General features: G+C 52.9%; 1 protein-coding gene across 11 annotated transcripts in view; it reads right to left on the bottom strand.

Moving 5' to 3' along the window:
• Positions 1 to 7,860: 7,860 nt before the first annotated feature.
• DAB2IP (DAB2 interacting protein) overlaps positions 7,861 to 23,954 on the bottom strand; it is a 243,925-nt gene continuing 227,831 nt past the window's right edge. For 8 of the 11 annotated variants that reach the window (XM_074891329.1, XM_074891330.1, XM_074891325.1 and 5 more), the window contains 5 exons: positions 22,852 to 23,725; positions 19,883 to 20,035; positions 16,029 to 16,231; positions 14,930 to 15,017; positions 7,861 to 13,288 (listed from right to left, as the gene is read on the bottom strand). In XM_074891329.1, the coding sequence (XP_074747430.1) occupies positions 13,121 to 13,288; positions 14,930 to 15,017; positions 16,029 to 16,231; positions 19,883 to 20,035; positions 22,852 to 23,725 (1,486 nt within the window). In that variant the 3' untranslated portion in view covers positions 7,861 to 13,120. The remainder of the gene's footprint in view (positions 13,289 to 14,929; positions 15,018 to 16,028; positions 16,232 to 19,882; positions 20,036 to 22,851; positions 23,726 to 23,954) is intronic. The other 3 variants (XM_074891327.1, XM_074891326.1, XM_074891328.1) reach the window with 3 other exon arrangements.

Below are 23,954 nucleotides of genomic sequence, written 5' to 3'. Positions count from 1 at the left end.
GTCCTGGGTGGATGAGAGATGGCGTCTGGGCTCCTGAGTCCTGCTGAAATCTCAGAACTTAGGTGTCAACACCTGCCCAGCTAGGCTCGACTTGTCTCGCTCTGCCCTCTGGTTGTTCCTCTGTAAGGTGACATTGATAAAGTGTTTATTTTTGTCCAACTGTTTCTGTTGGTTCTGCCTTGCGAGCATCATCCTACTCGCTTGGTTCGTTCCAGCAGGATGAGGTCCTGAGCCTCCTGCTAACCCTGCCCTGACCGCACTCAGCCAAGCTCGTGTTTTTCTCTCAGATTATTTCTGCCTGCCTTACCTTCACTTCACCTTAAGCACACCAAAAAAAAAAAATAATCAGCAGCACTACCCAGATAAATCCATCTGGTCTCTGTCTCAGCCTCATTTAACCTCCCATTGAAGAGATTGTATCACATGGTATTCAGCTGAAACCTATTACCTTGCATGCCCAAGCATATCATATTGAATTACCTTCACCCATAGGCCTGGAGTGTTTGCTAATAGCTAATGGCATCTTTTAAGTTTGAGGTGATTTATTTGAACACGTTTCTATTTCGTAGTGCAGTGGGGGTGGCACGTTGGTGTTTTAAGCAGAGCTCAGTGAGGGCATGCCAAGGGGCTCTGCAGTGCCAAGGTCACAGCAGCCGAAGGCCCGCTGGCTTCGCACCTCCCGCGCAAGGGTACCAGTATTCCCATTCCTCACCACCGGCCCAGACAAAGCAAGCGTTAGTAACTGGGAGTAGGTGTTTCTGGCTGCATGTAGCAAGAGATCCAGGAGGTCACAGCACCTCTGTGCCTGTCTGCCTGTTGTCACCGTCCCCGGGGTGTGGGGGAGCGGGCGGTACACCCGTGTGTCCCGCAGTTTCCCGGGAAGGAGGTGACATGCCACGGGCTGCCCCCGCGTGCCGTTCCTTGCCCTCTGCCTTGACTGGCTTTATGGGAGATGATTATTTTTTGCGGTTCTGATGGCAGAAACAAGTTCACTCGTGTCGTTGCTGATTTTTGACAATTTACTGCAGGTGTAGGGTAGAATTGGTATGAAATTGCTGTAAAGGACAAAATCAAAAGCCTATTATGGTAGCGTGATGCAATTTTCCCTCCTTTTCCTCCTTCTCAGTGGAGTATAAAAGCCCTTCTGCAGGTCAGGGTCAGATGCGGTAATCGGCAAGCCAGGGCTGGACGTAGTCAGGGTCTGGGGTGTGAGCAGCTGTGCTGGGGGCACCAGCCACAGGGAGCTGAACTACCGAGGCGCTACGGCAGCAGTTCAGGAGCAGTAGTTGGGGCTTTTGATAACTGGGTGGTTTCCATTGTGCTGCAGAAGCCCTGTCCAGTGTGCCCGTGACACCCAGCCAGGTGTGTGTGCTCCAGCTGCTGTGGGCTGGTGTGTAAATAGCCCAAGGACAAAGCGTAGGGCCAGGTGTTGCCAGTCATGTGAAGGAAGGAAGGGGGGCTGTGGCTCTGTAAACCTCCAGGCTGATTTTTTACCAGACCAGAGAGGTTTCTGTTAAAAATCAACCCATCAACCCCTTGTTAAACTGTTTGATCCTTGCGAGGTTGGTCTGGTAGGAGCTAAGCTACCAGATAAGTGTGCACATACGCCGCCCATCACTCACTGTGTGGTGGGATGGGGGGGATATTCACCTTTGTGCCCCTCCAGCTCCCTGAAGCCAACAGCAGTGTGGCAGGAAACATGCTGGAGCTGGGTGTCATCTGCCTGCCTGCAGGGCTGAGGGCTCACAGGGACCCCAGGAGACAGTGGGAATGCGAGTTACGGACACAAACCCATCCCCCTGATTTGTAGTTTGTAGACTGAGTCTTGAGCCTCATGTTTGTCATCTTGTCATCCCAGGTCCCCCCAGCATATCGCTCTCCTCACTCGAGGGGTGAGGGAGGACCTGGGCTTCCAGGAGGAAAAATAGTGACTGTAGTAAATCAAAGTCAATCAACTTGGGATCTCTGTTATTCAGGTTTCATTCCTTGAAGATGTGGCACAGAAATCAAATGGTCGAGGTTATTCAGTTATCACTCGTACCACCAATGGGGAAATCTGACAGTGTAACGGGGCTGCATCAATATTATTTATGTGGAGAGGAGTTGTGCTTGCTGTCAGGTGGGAAGCGGCAGAAATCCTACAGGTGTCCAAGTCTTTCTCTCTCTTCCCCTCACCTCCTTTTTTAATAACCGAATAACCTAATCTGATGTCTCTCTAAGATCAATAATAGCACAGGGCACATAATGACAAACTGGAAAACGTTTTCCCCGGAGTGAAATCTCTCAAAACAGAGCCTGTGAGCAGTTTTCATCCTAATAGAGCCAGACAGAGGTAGCACGGCAGGGAAAATGAAAGCAGCATGCGGCTGGCTCCTGCTGCCCTCCCGCTGCACCCATGGTGTTCTTAAGTGGTATTTCAGGGTGGTGTTTAGGAGCTGGCTCCTGCTCAGCAGCCTGTGAGCTCCCCCATGTGCTGCACAGAGCTGGGGGTGTTGCCCTCTGTGCGGGGTGCCTGGCGTGGAGGCTGCAGCCTTGACCTCCCAGCCCCTGGGCAGAACTGTTAAGTTTGAAGATATGTCTTGTCTCCGCAGGTGCTCTGACTCCTTAACATGCAAGGTGAGATGAGCTGGGCTGCGCGAGAGCTGCCGAGGTGCTGGTGGGGAGGGACACGCCGCCTCTTTGGGTCAGGAGTTGTTAAGTGTAGCCCCAGCATCTGGCACAGGGATGGTCTCTGTGGCCAGCGTGGCTGATCGGGCACTCAGCAGTAGTTACCCGCACGTTACAGCGCAGGTCGGAGCCTCTCTACGTTTCATCCGTTCTCGGGGCAACGTTCATGAACGTTGGTTGTCTTCAACCACTCAGCACGTTGCGCCGTGCGGTACATGCCCATGGTGCCTTGGCCTCTCTGTGCCAGCTGTAGCTGCTCCCTGGCGCATGTGATGGTTTGCCGGGGGCTGGGAAGTGGCTCCTTGGGTGGGGATTGCGACAGCAGCAAAAGCAGAGGGGGCACCACGTGGCACAGTGTGGAGGCAGTGACTGAGGCAGCTGCCGCAGGCCAGCAGCATCAAACACGGGCTCTGCAGGATTTATCTGCCCAGTGCCAGAGTGCTGCCTGCCAGCGTGTGGGAGAGGAGGAGGATTAGGGAATGTTCTGCATAGCATTTCACACTTCTTTGAAAAGTAATGTTAATTACACTTGCTACGGACTGATCTGCTGTCTGTTCTGTGCCTTCTCCCCTTTTCCCCGGGTACCCAAAGGGCCAAGAGGGTCACCTCATGCCCCCCTCGCTCCAGTGCAGCCACCTCCGTGCTGGAGACGCAGACTGGACAAGGAGCGTCCTTGGCGTGCCTGGGTTGAGCCGATACCACACGCTGATCCAAAGGAGGGACATGTCCCCTTTCGGAAACCCTGTGCAAGTCCTTAGGCTGTGCAGTGAGCGCTGAGAAGTTAAAAGCGAGGGGAGTTTGTTGCTGGGAAGGACTGCAGCCTTTGTCCCTGGGGTGGCTGGTTGTGTTCCTCCCTGGCACGCTTGTGGTCACCTCTTCTTGCTGCGGTGTCCACACAGTGCTGGCCCAGTGCTGGCTGCAGTGGGCTCAGGTCAGAGCATCTGAGCGTCTCCATCCTGGCCTGGCTGCGGGCCAGCATGGCCGGGCCTTTCTGCGGGACGTGGAAGTGTGGGCAGTCAGTAGACATGGGTAAAATAAAGTTGTGAACAGCAGCAGGAGCTGAAATAGCAACATCAATAGCAGTTTCCAGATAATGATCTAATTAGCACAAACAACAAGTTTCCACTAATGACTCTTGTTCTTCCAGTCCCTTCCTTTCTGCTCGCCTGTCATTATTGACTTCTCTGGCAGGGAGCGGCTACGCTCCCCCTGTCTCTGGGGCCAAGGCTTCACAGGTTTGTTTACTGGCTGGCTTTGAATTACTTCTCCAGAGGATGTTTGCTCTGGAGCTTGGGCTGATGTGCGTGGGATGGCTGTGCGCAGGAGGGGGAGGGAGGAAAATCAGCTGTTTGGCTTTTGTAGCTTGCTAGAGGCCTTGGGAAAGTTGTGCTCCTACTGCATGTCTCCAGTTGTAAAAATAAGGATGCTGACGTTCATCCCCTGCAGCGGAGTGGGGGAGCTGACTGCTTGTGAGGGGCTTGGGAAGCTGTGAGTGAAAGATGCTTGGCAGGAGCAGAGCTTGGAGATTATTATCAGAGGAGCAGAAACAAGCTGTTTCTGTCCATGCCCTCCATAGCTCTAAACCTCGTCTCTGCACCTCCCTGCCTCTCTCCCACTGGAACAGGAAGGCTCTTTTGTGCCATTAAGGCCCCAGCTTGACCAGTATTGACTTAATGTCATCATTTGCTCCACTGTCAGTGGCCACTGTGGTGGCTGTTGCTTTGTCCTCAGCTGTGTGGTGGGCAGGACCCCCGCATTTGCCCATTTCCAAGGTACTGGAAACCTGCGGCTTCCCCAGGTTTGAGGTGGTGGCTGAGGGGATCTGATCCCTGGCAGATGCCCAGGGGAGCTGTGGCTGCTCGTTCCTGGGGTGTGCAAGGTGCAGCCGGAGCTGAGGCCTGCGTGGATGGGACTCACCCAGACAGGAGAGAGGGTGGAGCAGAGGGAAGGTGGGAGAGTTGCTGCCCCTCAGCAGTGTTGAGATCCTGACCAGTGAGATTGGCAATGAAAAGCTGTGTTACAGACTCAAGGCAAACACGCTGTGTTGGGAATGAAGTGGAAGCTCATTCAGAGCTTGTTCTGGGTGGCTGGCTCTGGAGAAAGCCAGTGCTGGGGTGCTGCGTGGGGACAGCACTCCTGGGGATGCCCACGCTCACCCGTGTCTCGCAGCAGCCTGGTGTATCAATATGAGCCAGACTTGGTGAAGTAGAGAATGGAACGAGCCTTTTCCATGGCTGTTTGTGTTTCAGTAACTTTTCAGCAGGGCCTCTGAGCCTGCACTCATGAGGGGATCTGAGCTCAAGTTATTTTTTTTTCTTTTGTCTTAATCCCAAGAACACGCTTGCCCCCAGGCCCAGCCGTGCGTTTATATGCAGGGAGCACCCGCCTCTGTGGCAGCAGTGACACGTCTGGGGCTGGCCAGGAGTGAGGGACCCCCCCATTTGTTTCTGTGTTGAGTTTAAGCTTCTAGTGACAATGGTGAGAAGAGCAGGTCTCTGGAAGGCTGTGCTGTAATGGGGGGGTTACACACACATACACACAAAATCCTGAAGTATTTTTTAACTTTCTTCTCTTCACTGAAGGTCTTTCAAACCAGCTTTAGCCCACACATGAAATCACTTTGCAGTGATGCTTTGTTCCGTATGATGTCCCACTTTTATGTGCCCTGCAAATGAGGATTTTGGTCCACTCTGGTCCATAAAATCACCAGTCCCAAGTGTTTAAACATCAGGATTCTATCTGTAAGGCTGACTTAAAAAGCATGACACTTAAAAATTATTTTAGAGGATTGTTTTTAAGTTTGTCCTCTGCTTGTTAAGGTTTCAGGGTGTCACTGCCAAACTTTGCCCTGCATCTGGAAGGGCTGGGACTCCCAGCACAGGATCAGGAGAGCTGCTGGATTCATCCTGTGCTTCATGCACACATTTCATAGAGTTTTACTCTTTCTTTGGCCAGTGAGTTTTCCTCGGGTGGTCTTGCTCAGGTGCCCCAGTGTTTGTAAAGGACGGCCAGCCCCATGTGCCCGGTTCTGACATCTCCCAGCTGCTGCTGTGGCAGTTGGCTTTGCTGGGGCGATACAGCGGGACCACGGTTGCACCACCTCAGCCTTGTCTGGGCAAAGGCTCTGCTGCTTACTGGGCTGTGGCTGGTACTGGAGAGGATGTTGGCTGGCACCGCCAGCAGTGCACAGTCTAGTGACTCTCACTTACTGAACTCGGTACAAACCTGTAACGGTGCAATTACTAGAACATCATTATTGCTGATGAGTCTTGGGCTCTTCAGATTAAAAAACCCTCCCAACACACACCTCCGGGTCCCCAGCCTCCCAGCCCCCTGTTCCCGTTGTTCTGGCTGCTGATCTGCAATTCAGCGTCTCGCTTCCCCCAGCCTCTGCCCTTCTTCTTCGGTGCCTGTGCCTGCTGGGAGCGGCTGCAGGCGGGCGCCTGAGCCTCAGGTGCTGAAAGCTGTCAAGTGCACAGAGATGTTCTGGGTGTTTTCAGCTGAGAGTTTAGCTCTGCTCTAATGAAGGCATAACAGCCCACTAAAGAGGTTTTATTCAAATCAAGGTGTTCTTGAGCAATCCCTCCCTTGCAGCAGCTTTTGAGATGCCTTGTGTTTCCTGGGCTGTTTTTTTCTTTCTCTCTTTCTTTCAACCTTCAAAATCAACAAAGGTTAAACTTGGAGACACAGGAGCTCGCCAGCCCAGCCTGGTAACACTAAGGAGCAGATATGTGGGTTGGTGGAGGTGGCAGGACCTTCCCGAGGGGGCTCGGGCTGTGGGTGCAAGCGTGGTTGAGGCGATGGTCTCACCGCGGTGCCCAGCAGCAGGGAGGTGGCCAAGGCTCTGGCCATCTGCAGTGAGGACTAAAGGTTCAAACGTCCCCCAAAGCACAGTCTCAGTGCCTGGGTGGGTTGCGAGGAGGTGTCAGGCATTATTAGCCCTCGGGTACTGAAGCGTCGAGCACTTGGTGTGGTGTGGAAGATGCTTGGGGCTCTTGTAGCCATGGCCGGAAGGGCAGCAGGAGCATTTGCTGTTACCTGGACACTGGGGAGGTGCTGGAAGAGCTGCTGCTCAGGGACCTTGACCTTGAGGTGGTGCAGGGAGGAGTGTGAGAGCAGGACAGGCTGTGTTTGCATCCTTTTAATGGAAATGCTGCCTTTGTGCTGCCCTGTGAAGGGCTAGAGGGCTCCTACCAAAAAGGACCAATGCGGTTAAATGCAGGCTGTGTAAAATGCTGCAGGGTGGCTGGAAAGGGTCTGGGGGGGAAGGCAGGAAGGGCCCAGCGGGAGGATTTTAGTCTGGGTGGCTTTTGCCTTTGCTTCTTGGGCAGCTGCCGGTTCCTGGCAGAGGCAGCTGGGAGCCAGTGGAGCCCAGCGACCAGCCTGGGCCCAGAGCTGCCGCCACGGAGCTGCTGTTGGAGCACAGGAATAGCCACAGGCACTCTCCACATCCCGAGTCATTTTGATGCAGGCAGCCTGTCTTCCCCCTCTCGGAGGAGCTAATTATCGTGATGTTAATGAGACAGAGGTGCTGATGCTGCCCAAGGTTTTAATGACTCTCCTCCAAGTTTTCTGCTACTCTTACAGGAGCGACAGAAGCAGGGTGGTTTGGCAGGAGAGGAGGGCGGGGGGCACACACAGGCAGGCTGTGGGCAGCAGCAGCCCTGCCTGCCCGGGTCGGCCGGGCACTAACAGCCCAGCGCTGCCGTCCAGGCGGGTCAGCGTGCCCAGGCGGGGCCTGGACAAGGGTGTTCCGGGGACGGCAGGGACGGTCTGGTGCTGGCGTTCAATAGCCACGCTCCTCTGCTGCGCTCGCCCGGCCCACGGGAGCGTGTGTCCAGCCTGTTCCACATCTCCGGTCCCCAAGCCGGGCTCAGCCCTCAGCACACTGGCTGGTGTCAGAGATGGGGGAGGCGCTGTGGGCGTTTGCTGCTGCCTCCCGCAGCGTCTTCTCCTTCCGGCCCCCCGCTGCTGCTGCGAATGCCCAAATCGGGGATGTGGCTCCTGGTTTGTCCCTCCCCGAGTGCCCGGCCCTCCCGCAAAGCTGCGTGATGGGGGCTGGGTGGGAAGGTGGTGGTCAGCCAGGCCATCATCTGTCTGGGGAGACAGGTTAAACAAATATTCGTGTGTGTGGCCAGTGTGTGCCAGGATGCTCTAAAAACTGGAAATGACTGAGCAGAGGTGCTGGAGCACTTATGTAAAATATCTAAATAAATCTTTAATATTTCTAATTGCAAATGTACATAAATTGCACGGCCACATCATTTCTTTGAACACCAACAACTTTCTCTGTACATTATTACATAGTTTAAAAGGAGCTGAAGGAGATTCAGCAAACACTTCCACTTTGCTTTTTTGTTTTTAAACATACTTACAAAAAAAATTTGTTTTTCTTTATAAGAGGATATAAAACATAGCGACTGCTTATCAGGAACAAGTATCAGCCTAAGCAGATATACAGAGAGAGGTATATCTTAAGACACAGTGATGTATGATAAAGGAATATGTGAACATGGAGACTGCACTCTGGGGTACTGGTAGCTGATGCAGAACCACATGGCATTTACAGCAATGTCACAGCTCAGGTGATCTGTGAAAGTCAATGCTTGAACGTGACACACTTTTTCAAAGCATGGTTGTTTCTGAATGTTGTGCAATGCCCTCAGATTGGATTTGGTTTGTAAAGCCCATGAGCTGCATGTTAGCATGCTGCTGTCACCCTCCCTCTCCCCCCATGTGAAATCCTCCCCAAGGGAAAAGGAAGAGGCAGCAGTTCTCTGAGCAGGGTTAGCGCAGGGCTTGGCCGCACGTCCGAGCCTCGCGGGTGAGGAGTCTCCTCCGACATTGCCCAGAAGAGTCAGAGACCTCCCTGGAGAGGGGCAGTGTCCCTTCCTGTGGCTAGTTAAGGGATGTCCTGGTGGCCATGGGGCCACGCACCGACCCACGTCAGGTCCCAGTGCTGGCCAGGCTGGAGGCCTGGAGTGCTCTGAAGGCAAAGCTTTGGGGAGGAGGGTGGCCCCACCAGCCACAGCGTGCGGGAGGGCCGGAGTGCTGCACGGGAGCCCTCCTGCCCACCCAGTGACAGTGTCACAGTTGTTCCCTTGGGACTTTCTGCTTCGCGCTCTCCAGGCAAAGCTCCATGTCCGGGAGTGGGCAGGGACCTCGGTGGAGCTGCTGGGCACAGCTGGTCATGGGCATCTCCCCAGGGCTGCTGCCCCTGCCCTGGGATCGTGGGGGAAACGAGCCCCTTGCACGTCACATCTACTAACAATCCTCTCCTCGTTCAGCACAGAACAGACCTCAGTGTTCTCTATTGCATCTGGGGATGGACATTAGTGACGGGGAAAAGCCTGAACTTTGAAAATGAACAATCACGTGCTGATTGCTTTCCTAGGAGAGCCTGTGATGCCTCGCTCGGGTCCACCAAGTCCCTTCTCCCTTTAGGAATATTTGTAGTAGCAGAACCTGCGTCCTGCACCCTGCAGCAACCTACGGGGCTGGCTGCCAGGCCAGAGGCTTCAGCGTGTTCTCACAGTGCAATCAGTGCTTTACAACTGCAGAAGCAGGAAACAAAACCAACCAGACTCAAATGACAATGCAGAGTGACGCAGGACTCTTTGGATGGCGGCAGGATTTGCTTAAACTGGTGCAAAAGGGGCTGGTGACTACACTGTAGGATTAGTTGGCCTGGGGAAGGACGTGGGTCCCTCCAATCTTTTGGCACTGAGCCATGATTCCTGTCCAAAATGATGATACTTACAGTCTGCAGAGACCTTGGGATACTGTTCAGTCCATTTCATCCCCCTTTACACAAAACTTTGCTCTTTTTTCAGAAGCGGTCACTACAGTTTAACAAAACCCCAAATCAAAACTCTTAAAACAGAATCCTTGAGGTGGACCAACCCCAAATCTGGATCCCTGGCTGCTCTCCCTTCCCCTTCCCTCAGATCCGCAAAGGGAGGAGGCTGAAATCATAACCTGTGTCTGGATCCAGATTTGCTAGTGTGAGTCCACCTCTCCGGAACAGCAGTGAGATACAGCCAAATCCTGACCGAATAAGCAGCACCAGAAGTAAGTTACTATATACAACTGTTAGTGAGATAGATACGTTACAGTAAACACTGAAAACATTTACAAAAAAATATTAAGACTTGTATTAAGATAAAAATCTGAGTGTGTTTTTGTTTTGTTTACACTTTGACGAGTTTGCACTAGAACAGCCTCTTACTGTAGGAAGCGCAAGAATGAAAAAGAAAGTGGAGCTGCTCACAAACCGTTACGGCTAGTGGTGGCTTTGCCCTGGTGCCGCACGCACCTCGGGGGGCTGCCTCTGGTATTGCTACGCCAGGTACCAGGCCCGAGGCCACGTCGGGTGGCCTGGCCAGGCAGGGCTCTGGCACGCTCGCTGGCTCCCTCGCGCTCGCTCACACACACGCACACACACACACATAGATAAATGTACAGTTTTATAAATAACAGAAACACAAACTGAAGTAACAGAACTGAACTGAGCCTGGATCTTAAAACCAACCCCCAAACCTTTGCAGGGGTCACGTTTAGGTCCAGTTGTTGAGAGTCGCAGGGGAAGGAGACGGGGCAGAAGGGCGGGGGGGGAAGCTCTACTGTAACAAGACTTTATCCTGATTTGAATTTCTTTTCGTACTGGCTCAGGAAACTAAGCAACAACTCCAGAAGGTGTTGGCACTGGAACTTTTAGGATTTTTATAACTCGCTGTGGAAGGATTTAAGCGTTCCTGCTATTTCAGCAGAACAATGTTTGTTCAGTAATTTGCAAGTCTGAGGTTAACCAGGAGTTTCTGACAGATCAGGGAAGGGGGGAGCAGTGCCTTGGCTTGTGGTTGAGAAGATTAAGATGTACTGTGCTTAGCTTCAGTACTAAACAATTGTTTTGTGGGCGTTTCTTTTTTTCCAGCTCTTACGGAGAGCACTGACTGCATCCCAAAATTACTTCCATGTATGAATGGAAACATGCTGCTGGTGGGGCGCCTGCCCCCATGCCCTGTTAGCATTGCCACTCCTCTACGTTACGTCTCTCTTGAAACACTTCCAGCTCTCGCAACACAAATATTTTGGAACTCAAAAAACAATCAGCTCTAAACATACAACTCAGGGCAACAGCGGTTTAAAATAGTCTTTTTGCAGGGTTCTTATAATGGGTTTGACTCTGAGACAGTGGCGGATGTAAGTGCACGTACCCAACGGTTCACAGTACCCTGTGTATTCCTAACCTGTCTGGGTCTTTCTCCAGTTGTAACCTTGTCAGTTTTGTGAGGTTCTTCAAAGCCATCTGTGCTAGTCTCCAAAATTCAAAGGTGACTGTACTTGTCATAAATACTTAGTTATTACTTTTCTCTGAGGAGCTCCGTTTGGGGTCTGCTCTGTGACTGCACCACTCTGCAGGCGTTGGCGGGGCGTGGAGACCTCGGTGCACCACGTTCGCTCCTCCGAGGACCAAGCTGCACCGGGCTTGGCCCAGGGCTTCCAGGGAACAGAAAAACGTTTAGGAAAAAAAGCATCTTTAATTTTGAAAACAAGTGCATGTGGAAGAATGCTGTTAATGAGCCTTATGGCTGTGGGGCAGCATGGCAATGCAGAGCTTACTGGCAAAGTGTCCTGCTCAGGCAGCCTAGGTAGTGTGAGGCTGGAGACGGTACCTAAGCTGTGCAGAGCTCAGTGAACATCCTAGTCCCTTTGACTGTACATTTACACATGGCAGGAGGAGCTAGGACAGGCGTTGAGCAGTGTATTAAACTTTAGTGGGAGGAATAGGCAGATGTCCTGTACACTGTACACTGTCATCCGTATCTCAGAGAAAGCTTTCTGGCTCTTGGTACGAGTGACCTGCTCTGAGAGTGGGAGTCATGAAGTACTAACTTAAAAAAAAAAACCACAAACCAACAAACACACCGTGGCGGCAGGTCAGTGGCACAATCCCCCGTTAAGGAGGTGACCCCTCCGCTGAGCGCAACGTGTCTGAATGTGCCGAATCTGCGTGTTTCAGCAGTTAGGAAAGTCTAATCCTGGCTTATGCCTGCACAGTGCTCCTGACAAGGGGGCTTTCGGTGGTGGCTGCTGTTCTTGGTGGTTACTCCCTTATGACCATGTTTTACATTCTTCGAGCCGGTTAATTTCCATGCAGTGCTCACTCCCAATTTAAAGAGGACAGTATTCCAGAAAATGGGATCTTTTTTTTTCTAATGCATACTGTGAAAGAAAAGAAATACAATTACCGATCTTCATGGTTCTTCAGGGCTTTTTTCTTGTTTCTTTGTCTGTTTTTCTCCCCAGAAATAGCACAAATCTCTGCACAGAGCATTACATCCCCATAACGAACCCTTTGTCAAGCAAGACGCTGGCCAGTTCACGTAGCCCCTCACTCCCCCTCTACCGCAACAGGCACCAGGAAATCCAGCCCCTGTACCTCATTCACAGCTCAGGGACCAAGCTCAGGCAACATTTACTTTATTCTGTGGCTAGGAGTATTGGGGGGGTGGGGGGGGGGGGACACAGTGCCCTGGGGCTATTGCTTACACAGACTCTTCCCCATGATTTGTGAAAGAGCAGAAGCTGTAGCGAGGAATCAAGTTGCCATTCACCAGGTGCCAGCTGCTCCCTCCACTTGCGTGCCAGAGCCTGGGGCTTGCTCTGCTCCCTGGGCTGCCCAGGCCCCCCCAGGAGCCCCAGCCATGCCCTTCTCCACTGCCCCAACACGCTGCTTCCCCACACAGCACCCCTTCGGCTACCGCATCGCGCGGAGTGTGCCCTGACCCTTCAGCTGGACTGCGCTCCCTAGATGGGCGGAGTTAATTAAACACTAATGAGCGGTGTAAATGCCCTGCGGCCGGTCACCCGCTGGAAAAGTCAGTGGCCTCCCAAAAGCCACCTAAGGAAAGACGGCCAGGCTCGGCTCGGGCTCTGCTCTGGGAGAGGGCTGTGCTCCGGGGGGAGGCACAGGCGGAGCGGGCCAGGCTTTGCTGCCAGCCCTCGTAGGGCTACATCCAGCAGCACGCTTTAACTGGGCTTACTGGGCCACTGCCTGCTGCAGGCTCTGCCCAGCTCCCTTCATTTCGCTTACTGCAATGACAAGGACGTTATTCCTTGCTGGGAGGGGTGAGGCATATCCTTTGGGCCGTTTAGAAGGAAAAGGTTACTTTTGTTTAAACATTAAACACTGATTTAAATCCAACAGTGACAGCGTTTCTCAAATATATGTTATTTCCTTATGCCACTCATCTCACACTCGATCTTTCCGTCCCCTCAATGTGCTGGCATTAGCATCTCCCACAAAGGCTCAGTCAAGCGCGCCGTCCGCAGTAAGGAGCTGGTTTCTCTGGGGGGAGAGAGCAGCCGTTCTTTGAAGCCGCGGCTCACACCTGCTGCTGCACGGTCTCTCTGGCCAGGCCTCCTCTCCTGCGGCAGCACCCTCCACGGGTTAACAATTACTGCTGTTTCTGAATTCTCCATTCTCTGTAATCTGCAATTTAGTTGGGTTTGTGGGGGAGATCCCATTACGTGTCTGCATGCTGTACCTCTCTTTCAGCTGAGTAAGGGCACTCATTAACCGTGCGTTGGCAGCATCCAATGAAGCAATGCGTTTCTCCTGCAAACAGACAGGCAGAGGGGAACGGTCAGTGGCAACGTGCGGGGACTCGTCCCTCCGCGATGCCAGGGCTTGTCCCGAGACAGTGACCCAGAGGCCTCTTGGCCCAGCACCTTCCTCTCTGGCATTCTTAGGTGTGGGGTTTTTAAGTGCTATACAGCGTTTTTTGAAATCTGCTGCTAGGAGCAGGGCCACACATGCCCTTTGCCTGTGCGATGTGAGCTGAATTCATTTTGGCATCCTGAACAGAACGGAGATAACATGGTTTCTCTAATTCTTCAGTTATACAGAAATTCACTGTGTTGTTTGCTCTAACTGCAGCTGTTACAAAGATGGTAAGATTTCTTTTTTAAAACCAAGCTCTCCCAAGATAGTTATTCTTGTCAGTGTTTAATTGATATTGTTAGTGTAAATTAATAGTTTAAATGACTTGTGGCCTCCCAGGATGGCTTTGATGGCAACTCTCACCAATTACAGTATCATAAGGATGGGAGCAAGAGCTTCCCTGTTGCAGCCTGACTCTGCCACTCCTGTTCTTTGTGACACTGAACAAGTCATCAACCTCTGCCTGCCATTAGCACAAGGGAACAAAGCTCAGAGGGGCACAGCAGTTTGCCTGCATCTAACTTTGAAGGTCCATGTATGAACACGTCCAAGACTGCAGTACAGCCCAAGGTGACACAACGAGAACACGTTAGGCTGTGCAGGGCTCGTGGCAGGGCCCTTGCTGGTGACACGGGAGGTGGCAGGGGACAGGACAGCCTGTGCAGAGCTGCTGGCATGCTGCTGCAGCCCACACCGCTCCCACCCTACGGACACCCCGGTGTCTGCTGGGCTTTGCCGGAGCGCAGAAGGGAATATGATGATTTACTAGCTTTGAACAGATTACTCTACAGAAAACCAGTGATTCTTTTGACAAAGTTACTACTGTCTCATCTCCTTTTTAATTAGCTATACAGCAAATTAGTCATGAGTAGTGACTCACAAGTGATTAATAGGGTTGTTAAGAGTAAGCCTAGAATATCCTATCACTTAGCCACAACCTGTAGGAAGGCCCAGCTGCTGAGAAGATGCTGATCTCTGCCTCAACAAATTAAAAGCTTATGGACTGTATTTTTAGATTCTCTTTTCCAACCACAGTGTTTTGCACGTATCACCTGATCCTCCTCTCCCATTGTAATCTATAGCAATAACTGAGCTTCCCAATCCTGCAAGCCACAACCCAAAAGCTGAAAAAACACGCTGGTTTTGCTCTGGCCAGGCCTTGTGTTCCTTGTATCCAGGTCCTGCAAGCATTACTGGAACATGCAGCACCACGCAAAGCTCTGGGGACCTCAGACTGAGCCAGTGAGGATATGATCCTTCCGCAAACTGACTGAATTGTGGGCATGATCCTTCCACAAACTGCCACCCCCCACATCCTCTGTGTCACCTGCCAAGCTCCAAGGCTGGAACCAGCTGTACAAACGCAAATGCTGGGACAATAAATCGCATCCTGCTGAAGTTTGGCCGGCCCTGTTGCTGACTGCAGCTTAGTGCTGACTCACCCATATGCACAGTCTCGCTGCTGCATGGCAGGGAGGCTGCACGTTGGCAGACTCACCCTGAAAAGCACTGCAGCCCTTGGTGTCGGGGGCTCACCTGTGCATCGATAATCTTCTGCTTGGAATCCACGGCAGCCTGCATTTCTGCATGGTCCTTCTTTAATTCCTCCTCAACTGACATCAGTCTGGTAGCCAAACAGACAGAAAACCAATTACATTTGTTGGGCTCTGCTGAGCCCAGATACTCATCTCATACACGGCTAAATCAGCCACCCAGAGTGAATGACATAGATCATGTCCTCATTTAGCCCTTGACACCAAGGAAGCAAAGGGGTGATGTACATCTCTACAGCACAGAGAGATGAGAAATACCAGCGAAGCCAGTCTACAGCTGGAACTGGCCTCACGCAGCAGCCCCTGCCATCCATACCGGGTCAAACCACCTCACCTGACATCGCAATGCTGAGGCACACACAGAGATGCTCCCAGGACCCGCAGTTGTGCCTTCAAGCACAAAGGAGACTCACGGTCATGGGCACTACCTCTTCTTACACACAAACCAATAGCTTAGAACCAGTCTTTGTTCTGGCACGTGCTCTTCGCCAGAGATCTCTACAGCAGACTGTCCCAAAGCTTAAGTGATACAGACCAGTGAAGGCTGACCCGTTTATGAGGGCTGATTAAAAGCACTAAGTTGGCTTGGCTCAGGGAAACGTGAAACTTGCTGCACTGGAACAGTCTATGTCCTGGACAAATGTAAACACCGCATCCCGCTGGGTGAAAGGGATTTCTAGCTAGGAGTAATGGGATGGGCATGAGATCTTCAGTTAAACAACAGGAAAAGAACATTTTGATCTTTACATCTATTGCTCGCATGAACAGAAGAGCAAGCCTGCCAGATCCTCTGAGAACTGGGGCAGGCTGCCAGCTTCCCCCTCCTGAAGTTTTGCCTTTGTGAGTCAGGAAAATGTCAGGGTCTTCCTTGTCCCAGGTAACACTGATGGGGGGACCTGAAGAGTCAGGACTTGAAATGCCCCCCCCCGCCCCCGAAGGAAGTGAATAAATGGTGGAAAGCCCACAGGGGAAACCTGCCTGCATCCCCAAAGAAACCTGCTTGTCCTGAGCAGGGGTCAGCTGTAACAGCAGCCAGGCTGCCTGCCTCACTGTCAGCGCCAGCACTCCCGCCTGCCCTGTACCTGCTGATGATGCCCTTCATCTGGATCTCCTTGTCCTCCTGCTGCCTGCGGAGCCGCTCCTCGCTCTCCTCCAGCCTGGCCTGATACTCCAGCATCAGCTTCTGCGTTGTCTCCTCCTGGCACTTGAAGCGAGTCTCATACTCCTCCAGCTTCTTGTTGGAGATGCGAAGCTTGTCCTGCAGCACCACTAGGTCCTGCTGGTACTACAGCACGCAAGGACAGACACAGGAGGAGAAAACACATGTGGCATGTTACCTAGTAGGGCTTTGCCCTTGCCAGGGTTTCCCCATAACCCGATTACACCCCTCTCCTTGCATTAGACTAGCTGCAAACCCGTATCAGATAACCCCGCTCGCCGACACCTCCTCTTCAGTCTTCTCCACACTGCGCTAGGAGCGATGCTGCGTTCCGCTGGGCGGGCAGGTCACTGGCAGGTTCAGAGAATGGGTTGTTAGCAGAGTCTGGCATTTCACACGGGGAATGCAGGTTAGAGAGCGAATGGCAAACGCGGCTGGCATCTTCCTCACACTAACAGCGCAGGGTGAAACAGGCAGGAGAAGCTGCTGGTGGGATTTTGGGTTTATACATGAGCTCTTCGGTCTACACCAATAAATGTGGGCACTTTGAACGTGCTGGAAGCCAAGCAGGAGCCTCCTGCCAGGCAGCAGGCTCTGAGCAGTGACAGGCATCGGCCACTGCCACCTCGGCACAAAGCGGTCACCCCTCATCAAGGGGAGGGCAACCTGCGGCACGAGCGGGGCGCTGAGCACTGCTGGGTTTTGGGGGCCAGCACTGTAAACAAGGCACCGAGATGGCAAATCAGGGTGCAATCCGAGAAGAGCTGCTGCATGAAGCCAAGACCCCACAGTTGTACTGTTCATTCCGATGGGAGCTAAAAATCAGCAGCAGAAGACTCACGTGAAGCAATTAAAAAAATTAAAGAGCTTTCTAACTCAGTAAAACTGGGTTCAGCTATTGCAGAAGCACAGCATTCAGTACAACTTGCTTTGCTAAAGGAAAATCCAGTGTGTATCTGTACAAAAAAACCCTCTTTAATTTTAGAAAATTATCGTTGGAAATAGTCTTCAAAAAAAATCTCAACTGGAATAACCTTAGAATAATTAACATGCAGCTGATAATTTGACAAGCTGCTCTTTAAGAGTCAGATATGGGAAAAAGGCTTCCATCTGAGTCATGAAGTCTGTTACAAAGCTGCAAGTGTTATTCACGAACTGACAGAAATGCGCTTAATTGTGCCTTGACTTGGCTAGCTGAAAATGCAGCCTTCCCCTCTGGCCATCGCCGCCTGCGTGAGCACACAAACGATGGCCTTGGTTGTGTCCCAGTTTTGAGAGTCCTGCTGCAGAGTCCGACCAGCAGATCAGCTCCTGGGGAGAGGGGAAGGCAGCCAGGCTGCTGCCTGTGTACCCGTCAGCCAGACCCCCGGCGCGTATAATCCACGTTGCTTTGCTAATATCACTCCAGTAACTGACTGGCTGACAGCAAAAGTAACTGTAACTCCCAGGGACTGAAAATTTTATGATGCTGATGGTCTTCCTGAATTGCCAAAGTATTCGAGCTGTGGCTGGCAGATGGGCAGGACCGCTGAGCTCCTTCTGCCTGGGCACGGACAGGCACAACAGAGCACTCTGTTTTTCCTTTAGCAAAGCTTTTACTGCAGCACTGAAACAACACAGTTTGCACACGTAACCTGGAGCGATGAGGGAACACAAACACCCGGACAGTTGCACAGAAGCACTAAAGTAAGTCATACAGAAGGGAGTTGCTTGAACAGGAAAGATTAAATACCTACCCTAGCCTTAAAATAGGAGCAGCGTAAGTGAGCTCAAATGATAGCAGGAGAGGCCTCAGAGCCCGAAGGAGTCGCTCCTGTCTCTAGAACACTTGTCTCATTCTCGGTTACCATTCACGTCTTACAGTAATGGGGAGAGAGATTATGCTAATGGTGATCTTTAATGTCAGTGACTGATGTGACAGCAAAGTAACAAAAGATGCTGCATGGGAATGAGACAGCAGGCTCCTGGGGGTGGGGGCTCCCTCTGAACTTGGGACAGGGACTGGTTTGCTGCAACACTGTCAGAGTCTGTAACCCCGCCATCATCTGCCCTGAGCGGGGCCCGTGCTGGCGAGCCCCTCCCTGCACAGGACAGGCTGAGCCTGGCACGTCCCGGGGCAGCAGCCTCTTGGGCTGGCACGGAAGTAGAGCAGTGCCTGTGAGTGTCCACGGGGAAAGGCTGAGCCAGCTTTGCAGGAAAAGGTGCCAGGAGGGGGATTAGTGACAAGGCTTGGCATGCCCGTGCCCGCACCGGAGGGCCATCTGCCTGCCTGCGGGGGCTGGCAGGAGCGAGCTCGAGAGGGCCAGCACACGGTCCTTAGCGCGTGGTCCTTCAGCACTTCACCTCACCCCAGTTCTGCTGCGGCAGCAGAGCTCACCCCTGCCGCCTCCGCTGCAGACTTGCATGAGCACCGACCCCTTTTAGAAGCCCTTCAGTGACTAAATGCAGCAATAAGCCAGTGCGGGATGCACCAGTCTGACAACACCGCCTCTTTGATTTGCTGCCTACTGGTGTCTCTGCTTAGGTGTTAGTCAAGATTTCTCTATCTCTGCCAACAAACTCTGCTAAATATGTACCTTTTTCTGTGTCAGCTGCCATCTGATCAGTGTATGGAATTACAGGAGTACCCAAGGAGCAGAAAGCCAGTAAGAAATGGGCTGAACTCTTAAAAAGCTCTGCCATGCTCTTCCTGGGGCAGCTGGGAGCTGTTGCCTTGCACCTCCCAGTCCCTGCGATACCTGCCTTTGGCATCTCACTTGAATTTAACAGGTGACAGTCCCCAAATGATACAGCACAGCAAAATGAGAATGGGAAGGCTACCGTAACAAAACAGAAACATGTCTGTGCTGGAGAAACAGGAAGGAGGTTCAGGGGGTCAGTTCTGTAGGTGGTAATGTGGCTGGTGTGGCAGAAGAGAAGCACACTGAGGAAACACCCCAACTGCTGCCTGTGCCCAACTGCAGCGGTCCCGGCAGAGCCAGGCTGCTGAGAAAGCACCGTGCCGGAGCAGCAGTCAGCAGAGATGGGATCTTCTCAGCTCCTGACTGCTGGGTCCTTGTTTCTAACCCTCCTCCTTCACCCCTGACCAGGCCTACTCTGTCTCTTCCCTGCTTCTCCCACCCCAGGCTTGTCCAGGAAGGAGGGGAGGTGAGCAGCACCCCTCTGCCTCGCCGGGACGGTGGACTCAGGCTGAATGCTCTGGAACTGACCTCCTGACAGTGCCCTCATCCGTGTGACACGGCCATCAGCTCAGGGCAGTGTCACTGCACCAGTGAGGTCACCCCACGACCCAGTTCTGCCTCTAAGACCAGAACCTGGACTTAATTTTTAGGTCTGTTTACAGCCTTTTGCCATGGAAGCTGCTTCTCGCTACATATCCCTATTGTGAGGCAGGAAGCTGCCTGTACCTTACGCTCATCTCTTATAGCTGTGCTTAATTAACTTTTTAAGCTTTCTTCTGCAGCTGGGGGGAGTAGGAATCGGGGAAGTAACGGGCACTGGCTGGCTTCAGTTTGTTGCAGAGCAGCACCAGCACTTGATTCCTGGCTCCTGCTTTCATCAGAGGGTAATTCCAGTCACAGAGTGTGTGAAAACCTCCCAAACCTTCCCCAGAAGTGCCCTGTGAGGCGGAGCAGGGCAGAGAGCGACCTGACACCCCTCTCTCCTGGGCAGGGACGTGCCACACAGCCCACCTTGTCCCCAGGGTGCTCAGATGAATGACATTCAAGGAAATCCTCTCTCTATTTAGAAACTTGTTTCAATCCAATCAGGTTTTACCTTTTCTGCTTGGCTGAGCTCGTCCTTATTCCTGAGCTTATCCCTGTGCTTGGAATCTGGGTCAATGCTTTCATCTTCTAAAAACTGCATGTTCATATTCAAAAGCCAAGCAGCAGTGCGGTCCAGGGCATTGGGGTTCACAGGAGAAGGGGCCTACAATGAAACATACAACCATAACAAAAGAAAAACCTGTAACAGAAATGGTCATGAAGCTGAAGAGAGAATTTCCTTCCAAGCAAGCCCTCTCCCATGCTGCTCAAACAGCAACGAACAAGTCTGAGCTACCAGAGCGGTTCTGGCTGCGGGGTAGGAACAACTCCTGTTCTACAGCTGCACATTATTTTAGGTCAAACAGCCTTTGACAGGCCAGATTCTTCCCTGTGCCACCCCCACAGAACAGACGTACAACGGCACACTGCAGCGGGGCCCTGCTGAAAGCAACAGGCCCAGGCTTCTGAGCAGGTCCTGCCACCTTGGAAGGACACGAGCTGAGAAGGCGCCAAGCTGCAGGCAAACGGAGCGGTTTGATGTGGCGTATTCACTACACAAGCAGAGATTTCATTCAACTCTTCAGCCTCTTCTACTGAGCTGTATTTTTGCTGCTTGTGGAGATTTCACGCAAATAAAACCAGATCTGCAAACTGAAATGCTACTTCTGGTCGTGCAGGTGCCTTCCTGGAAAAGGACGGTTTCTTTTTGGCTGAGACTACACTTACGATGCTGAGAGGTCTCAATGCTCGACGTCTTAGTAGTTCACCTCTAGGTCTGTTCACGTGGCTACAGGAGCTCAAGGAGCGGTGCTGTTCTATGGTCAGTGAGCTACAGCCACGGCTGCTGCTTCTCAGTCCTGCCCTGGGCAGGGACTGCAAATGGCCCTGCCTAAATATTTTCCAACCACATAACAAGGTTGAGGAAGTGAATCTCCAGCTATTTCCCTTCCATCCTGGCTCATTATAAACTGCAGTAAACAGTTTCTTGGATGAACACAAGCGTTCTGGATGACTTGGTCAAGGGAATTCAAGTTAACAAGTCAGAAATGTCAGGGACTTTCTCCTTCAAACCTCTGGACAGTAGCGAAACCCAGTCACCGGCAAGCAGCACAACAGGAGGTTCTGGACTCGGAAGGAGTGGGGACTGGTTTAATCACCTCACTGGGGTTGGGGGCTTTCCCATGCCATCTTCCAGTCCAAAATTTTAAATTACAAGTTTCAGACTCGGCTCATGAACATCACTTGCTATAAATCCTCACCTGGCTTGTCGCTTTCTGCTTTTTCTTGCAGCTCCAGTTCAGGCATTGCACTTCTGGTGGCCACTCAGAATTTCTGGCTCCAAGGAGCAGTGGCCACCCGGGTTCATTTCAGCAGCGTAAAGGCCACTGGTAAAGAACATCAATGAACAGAGCTCAGCCCACTGCACACGGGTGCTTCTGCCTCTTCCTTCCTTCTCTGAAGAAGCAGAAAAGGACACCTGACCGGGCTGGGGCAGCTTGGAAGTCAGTTCAGCAGATGAACTTAGAGAAGTAGAGGAAGCGCTTCTGGCTGGCAGGAACGAGGTTCATGGTCTTCTACTAAACTGGCCACCAAATGGGATTTCTTTGAGCAAGCAGTTTCATTATGGTTTACAGATGCTGCTAATATACAAGTAAAATGTGGAGATTAAGGGTAGGAGAGACATTCTGAGGACTTCAGGTCTTGAGAGAAACTTTGAGAGGACAATAGGGGTGGGTGGAGGAAAGACCTGTGAACGCAACTTGGCGGGGGCTTTCCAAAGGTCACCCAGAGTTCAGCGTTGTCTTTCTGGAAGACACTCTGCTGCCAAAGAGGCTGCTGCTGCTTGCAGAGCTCTGTGCCCTCTGTACCTAATGAGTATTGATCCACATTATACAAATGGTGCTACATGGCACACTTGCTAATGTCACTGCTTATGAATCGATACCGTAGGCACGGAAAGGCTCCAGATGGGGCTGATAAAACAGCCCTGAATGGGCAGCACTGACAAAGGCCTCCGCGGCTGCTGCGTAAAGGGGAGGTAGTTACACCAACTCTGTTGCTCTTTCAACACCATTCTGCTGAAAAGGTGCCTCAATACCGTGTCTGGGCTGAGGTGCAGCGAGCTCTTGCTGGTTGTCCATGTTCTCTGGGTTTGTAATACTTTTAAAACTCTTCCTTTAGGCACTGAGAGGCCCTACCGTGTTAATTTTCTATAGGGTTAGTTCTGAAATGCAGATGAATAAATGAGCACTAGAAAAACAATTTATCCATGCCAGGAAAACCAGAGGGCCCTGGGTCTGTGACCTACTGCTTTCAGTTTTAGCACCACGAATAGTGAAATTTGTTTCTGTGCAGACCAGATGTGGCCTGGGATGTGAGTCACCGCAGAGCTCTGCAGAGCAGGACCATCACGCTCGGAGGGGAGCACACTCCTTCCTCACTGCTCTCACCTCCCCCGATGCACTTACAGGAGGGTCTCAGAGCAAACAGGAGTGTCCAGGAATGCCGCGGCTCTGCTGGGACGGGAGCAGCAGCAGGGAGACTCTTAGTTACAAGAGGAGATTAAGGTCTGGCCCGAGTCTGGGAGATGGTGCGGGGTTGACTATGGCATGGGATGAGAGCCTGGGCATGGAGAGGCAAAGCAGTGACAAGATGGTAGCGCAGGACAGAGGCACGGCTGCCCTCGCCCTCGTGTCTCTGCCACCTACCGCCCTGCGGCAGTCGCACGCCAACATGCCACGCATGGGGGAGCACAGAGAACAAACACTGGTCCATGTCCCCGTTCCTGGAGGGCCTCCGTCTCAGGCCAAGCTGGGTGCAAGAGCCAAAGTACATCCCCACATGCGATGCCACCACGGGGTTGGCACCAATGTGGTAACTTGTGACATCCCTTTCCACTGCAGCAATCCCCACTGGCCAAATTGTTCTCCAAATCCACAGGCTGACCCTGCCCGGCCCCTTCAACGCCCCCGAACTCACCTGTTTGTGCATCGTGCGCTGCTTCATCTCAGGGCTATCGCCCTTGGAGGAGGAGGACTGCTGCCGGAGGCGGGCCCCGCTGCCGGGCCAGTCGGGCGAGGAGGACATCATGCTGCCGCTGGAGGGTCGCTGGTACTGAACCGTGTTCAGCAAAGAGGGCGGCGTCCGGCCCCGGGTGACGGGCGGGGGCGGCGGGGGCGGCTGGTCTATCCGCCTCTGCGGTCCCGCGCTGTTCTGCCGCGGCATGGTGGGCTGGCCGCCCTTCTCCGTCAGCGAGAGCTGCCGGCGGGCCAGCTCCCCTGTCCGCCGCGTGAAGTCCTCGCTGGCGGCGGGGCCGGCAAAGCCGTGCTTGTTGGCCGTCAGCTCCTCACTGTTGCTGTGGGAGCTGAGCGAGCTGTGGCACTCGGAGCTGGAGTCGCCCAGGCCGCGGGGGGAGAGCGGCAGCCCGGCGGCCATCTGGTAGACGGGGTTCTGGAAGGAGAGGGGCGCCAGCAGCTGGGGCCGGCCGGGCGCGCTCTCGCCGCTCGGTGTGGTGGGGGTCTGGCCCACCCGGCGCACGGTGGCCATGGCCGTCACGCTGTTCTGCTGAGTCCGTGCGGTCCATACGCCCTGCAACTGCCCCAGGGACGACTGACTGTCATTGAGGGAGTCAGCCGTGCCGGGCGCATTGGCCCCACTGTCCAAGAGCCGATTGTCCTGCAAGTCCACCATGGACAAACTCTTGCTGCCATTAGACATCTGCACGTCGGGCTCATTGGCCTCTGAGTAACTGGAGCTTCGGGCAGGCGAGGGCTGGGCCCCAGCAGACCTTGTGACAAAAAACAAGTCCTTGTTTTCAGGGGTTGGAGATGGTAACCGTGTGAAATCTATCAGACTGCGGGGAAGTCAGTGCGTAAGGAAGAGGAGAGGAAAACAAAACAAAAAAGAAGAGTTGTGAATGCTGCACTGGAGCAGGAAAACGAAATCACTCAGAAGAAATCAGCGTGGGACAGGGACATAACCCAGCCCCCGCAGCAGGGCTGGCCCGGCCGGGTCTGCCTGTGGGGAGGGACAGGGGGTTCAGAACAGCCCCGGGCCAGCCCTGCGGGAGCAGGCAGCTGCAG

This window comes from Strix uralensis, chromosome 21 (assembly GCF_047716275.1).
Source record: "Strix uralensis isolate ZFMK-TIS-50842 chromosome 21, bStrUra1, whole genome shotgun sequence".
In the NCBI taxonomy this organism is placed as follows: domain Eukaryota; kingdom Metazoa; phylum Chordata; class Aves; order Strigiformes; family Strigidae; genus Strix; species Strix uralensis.
Note: the sequence above shows the minus strand (reverse complement) of the source record. Positions and strands in the feature narration are given on the sequence as shown.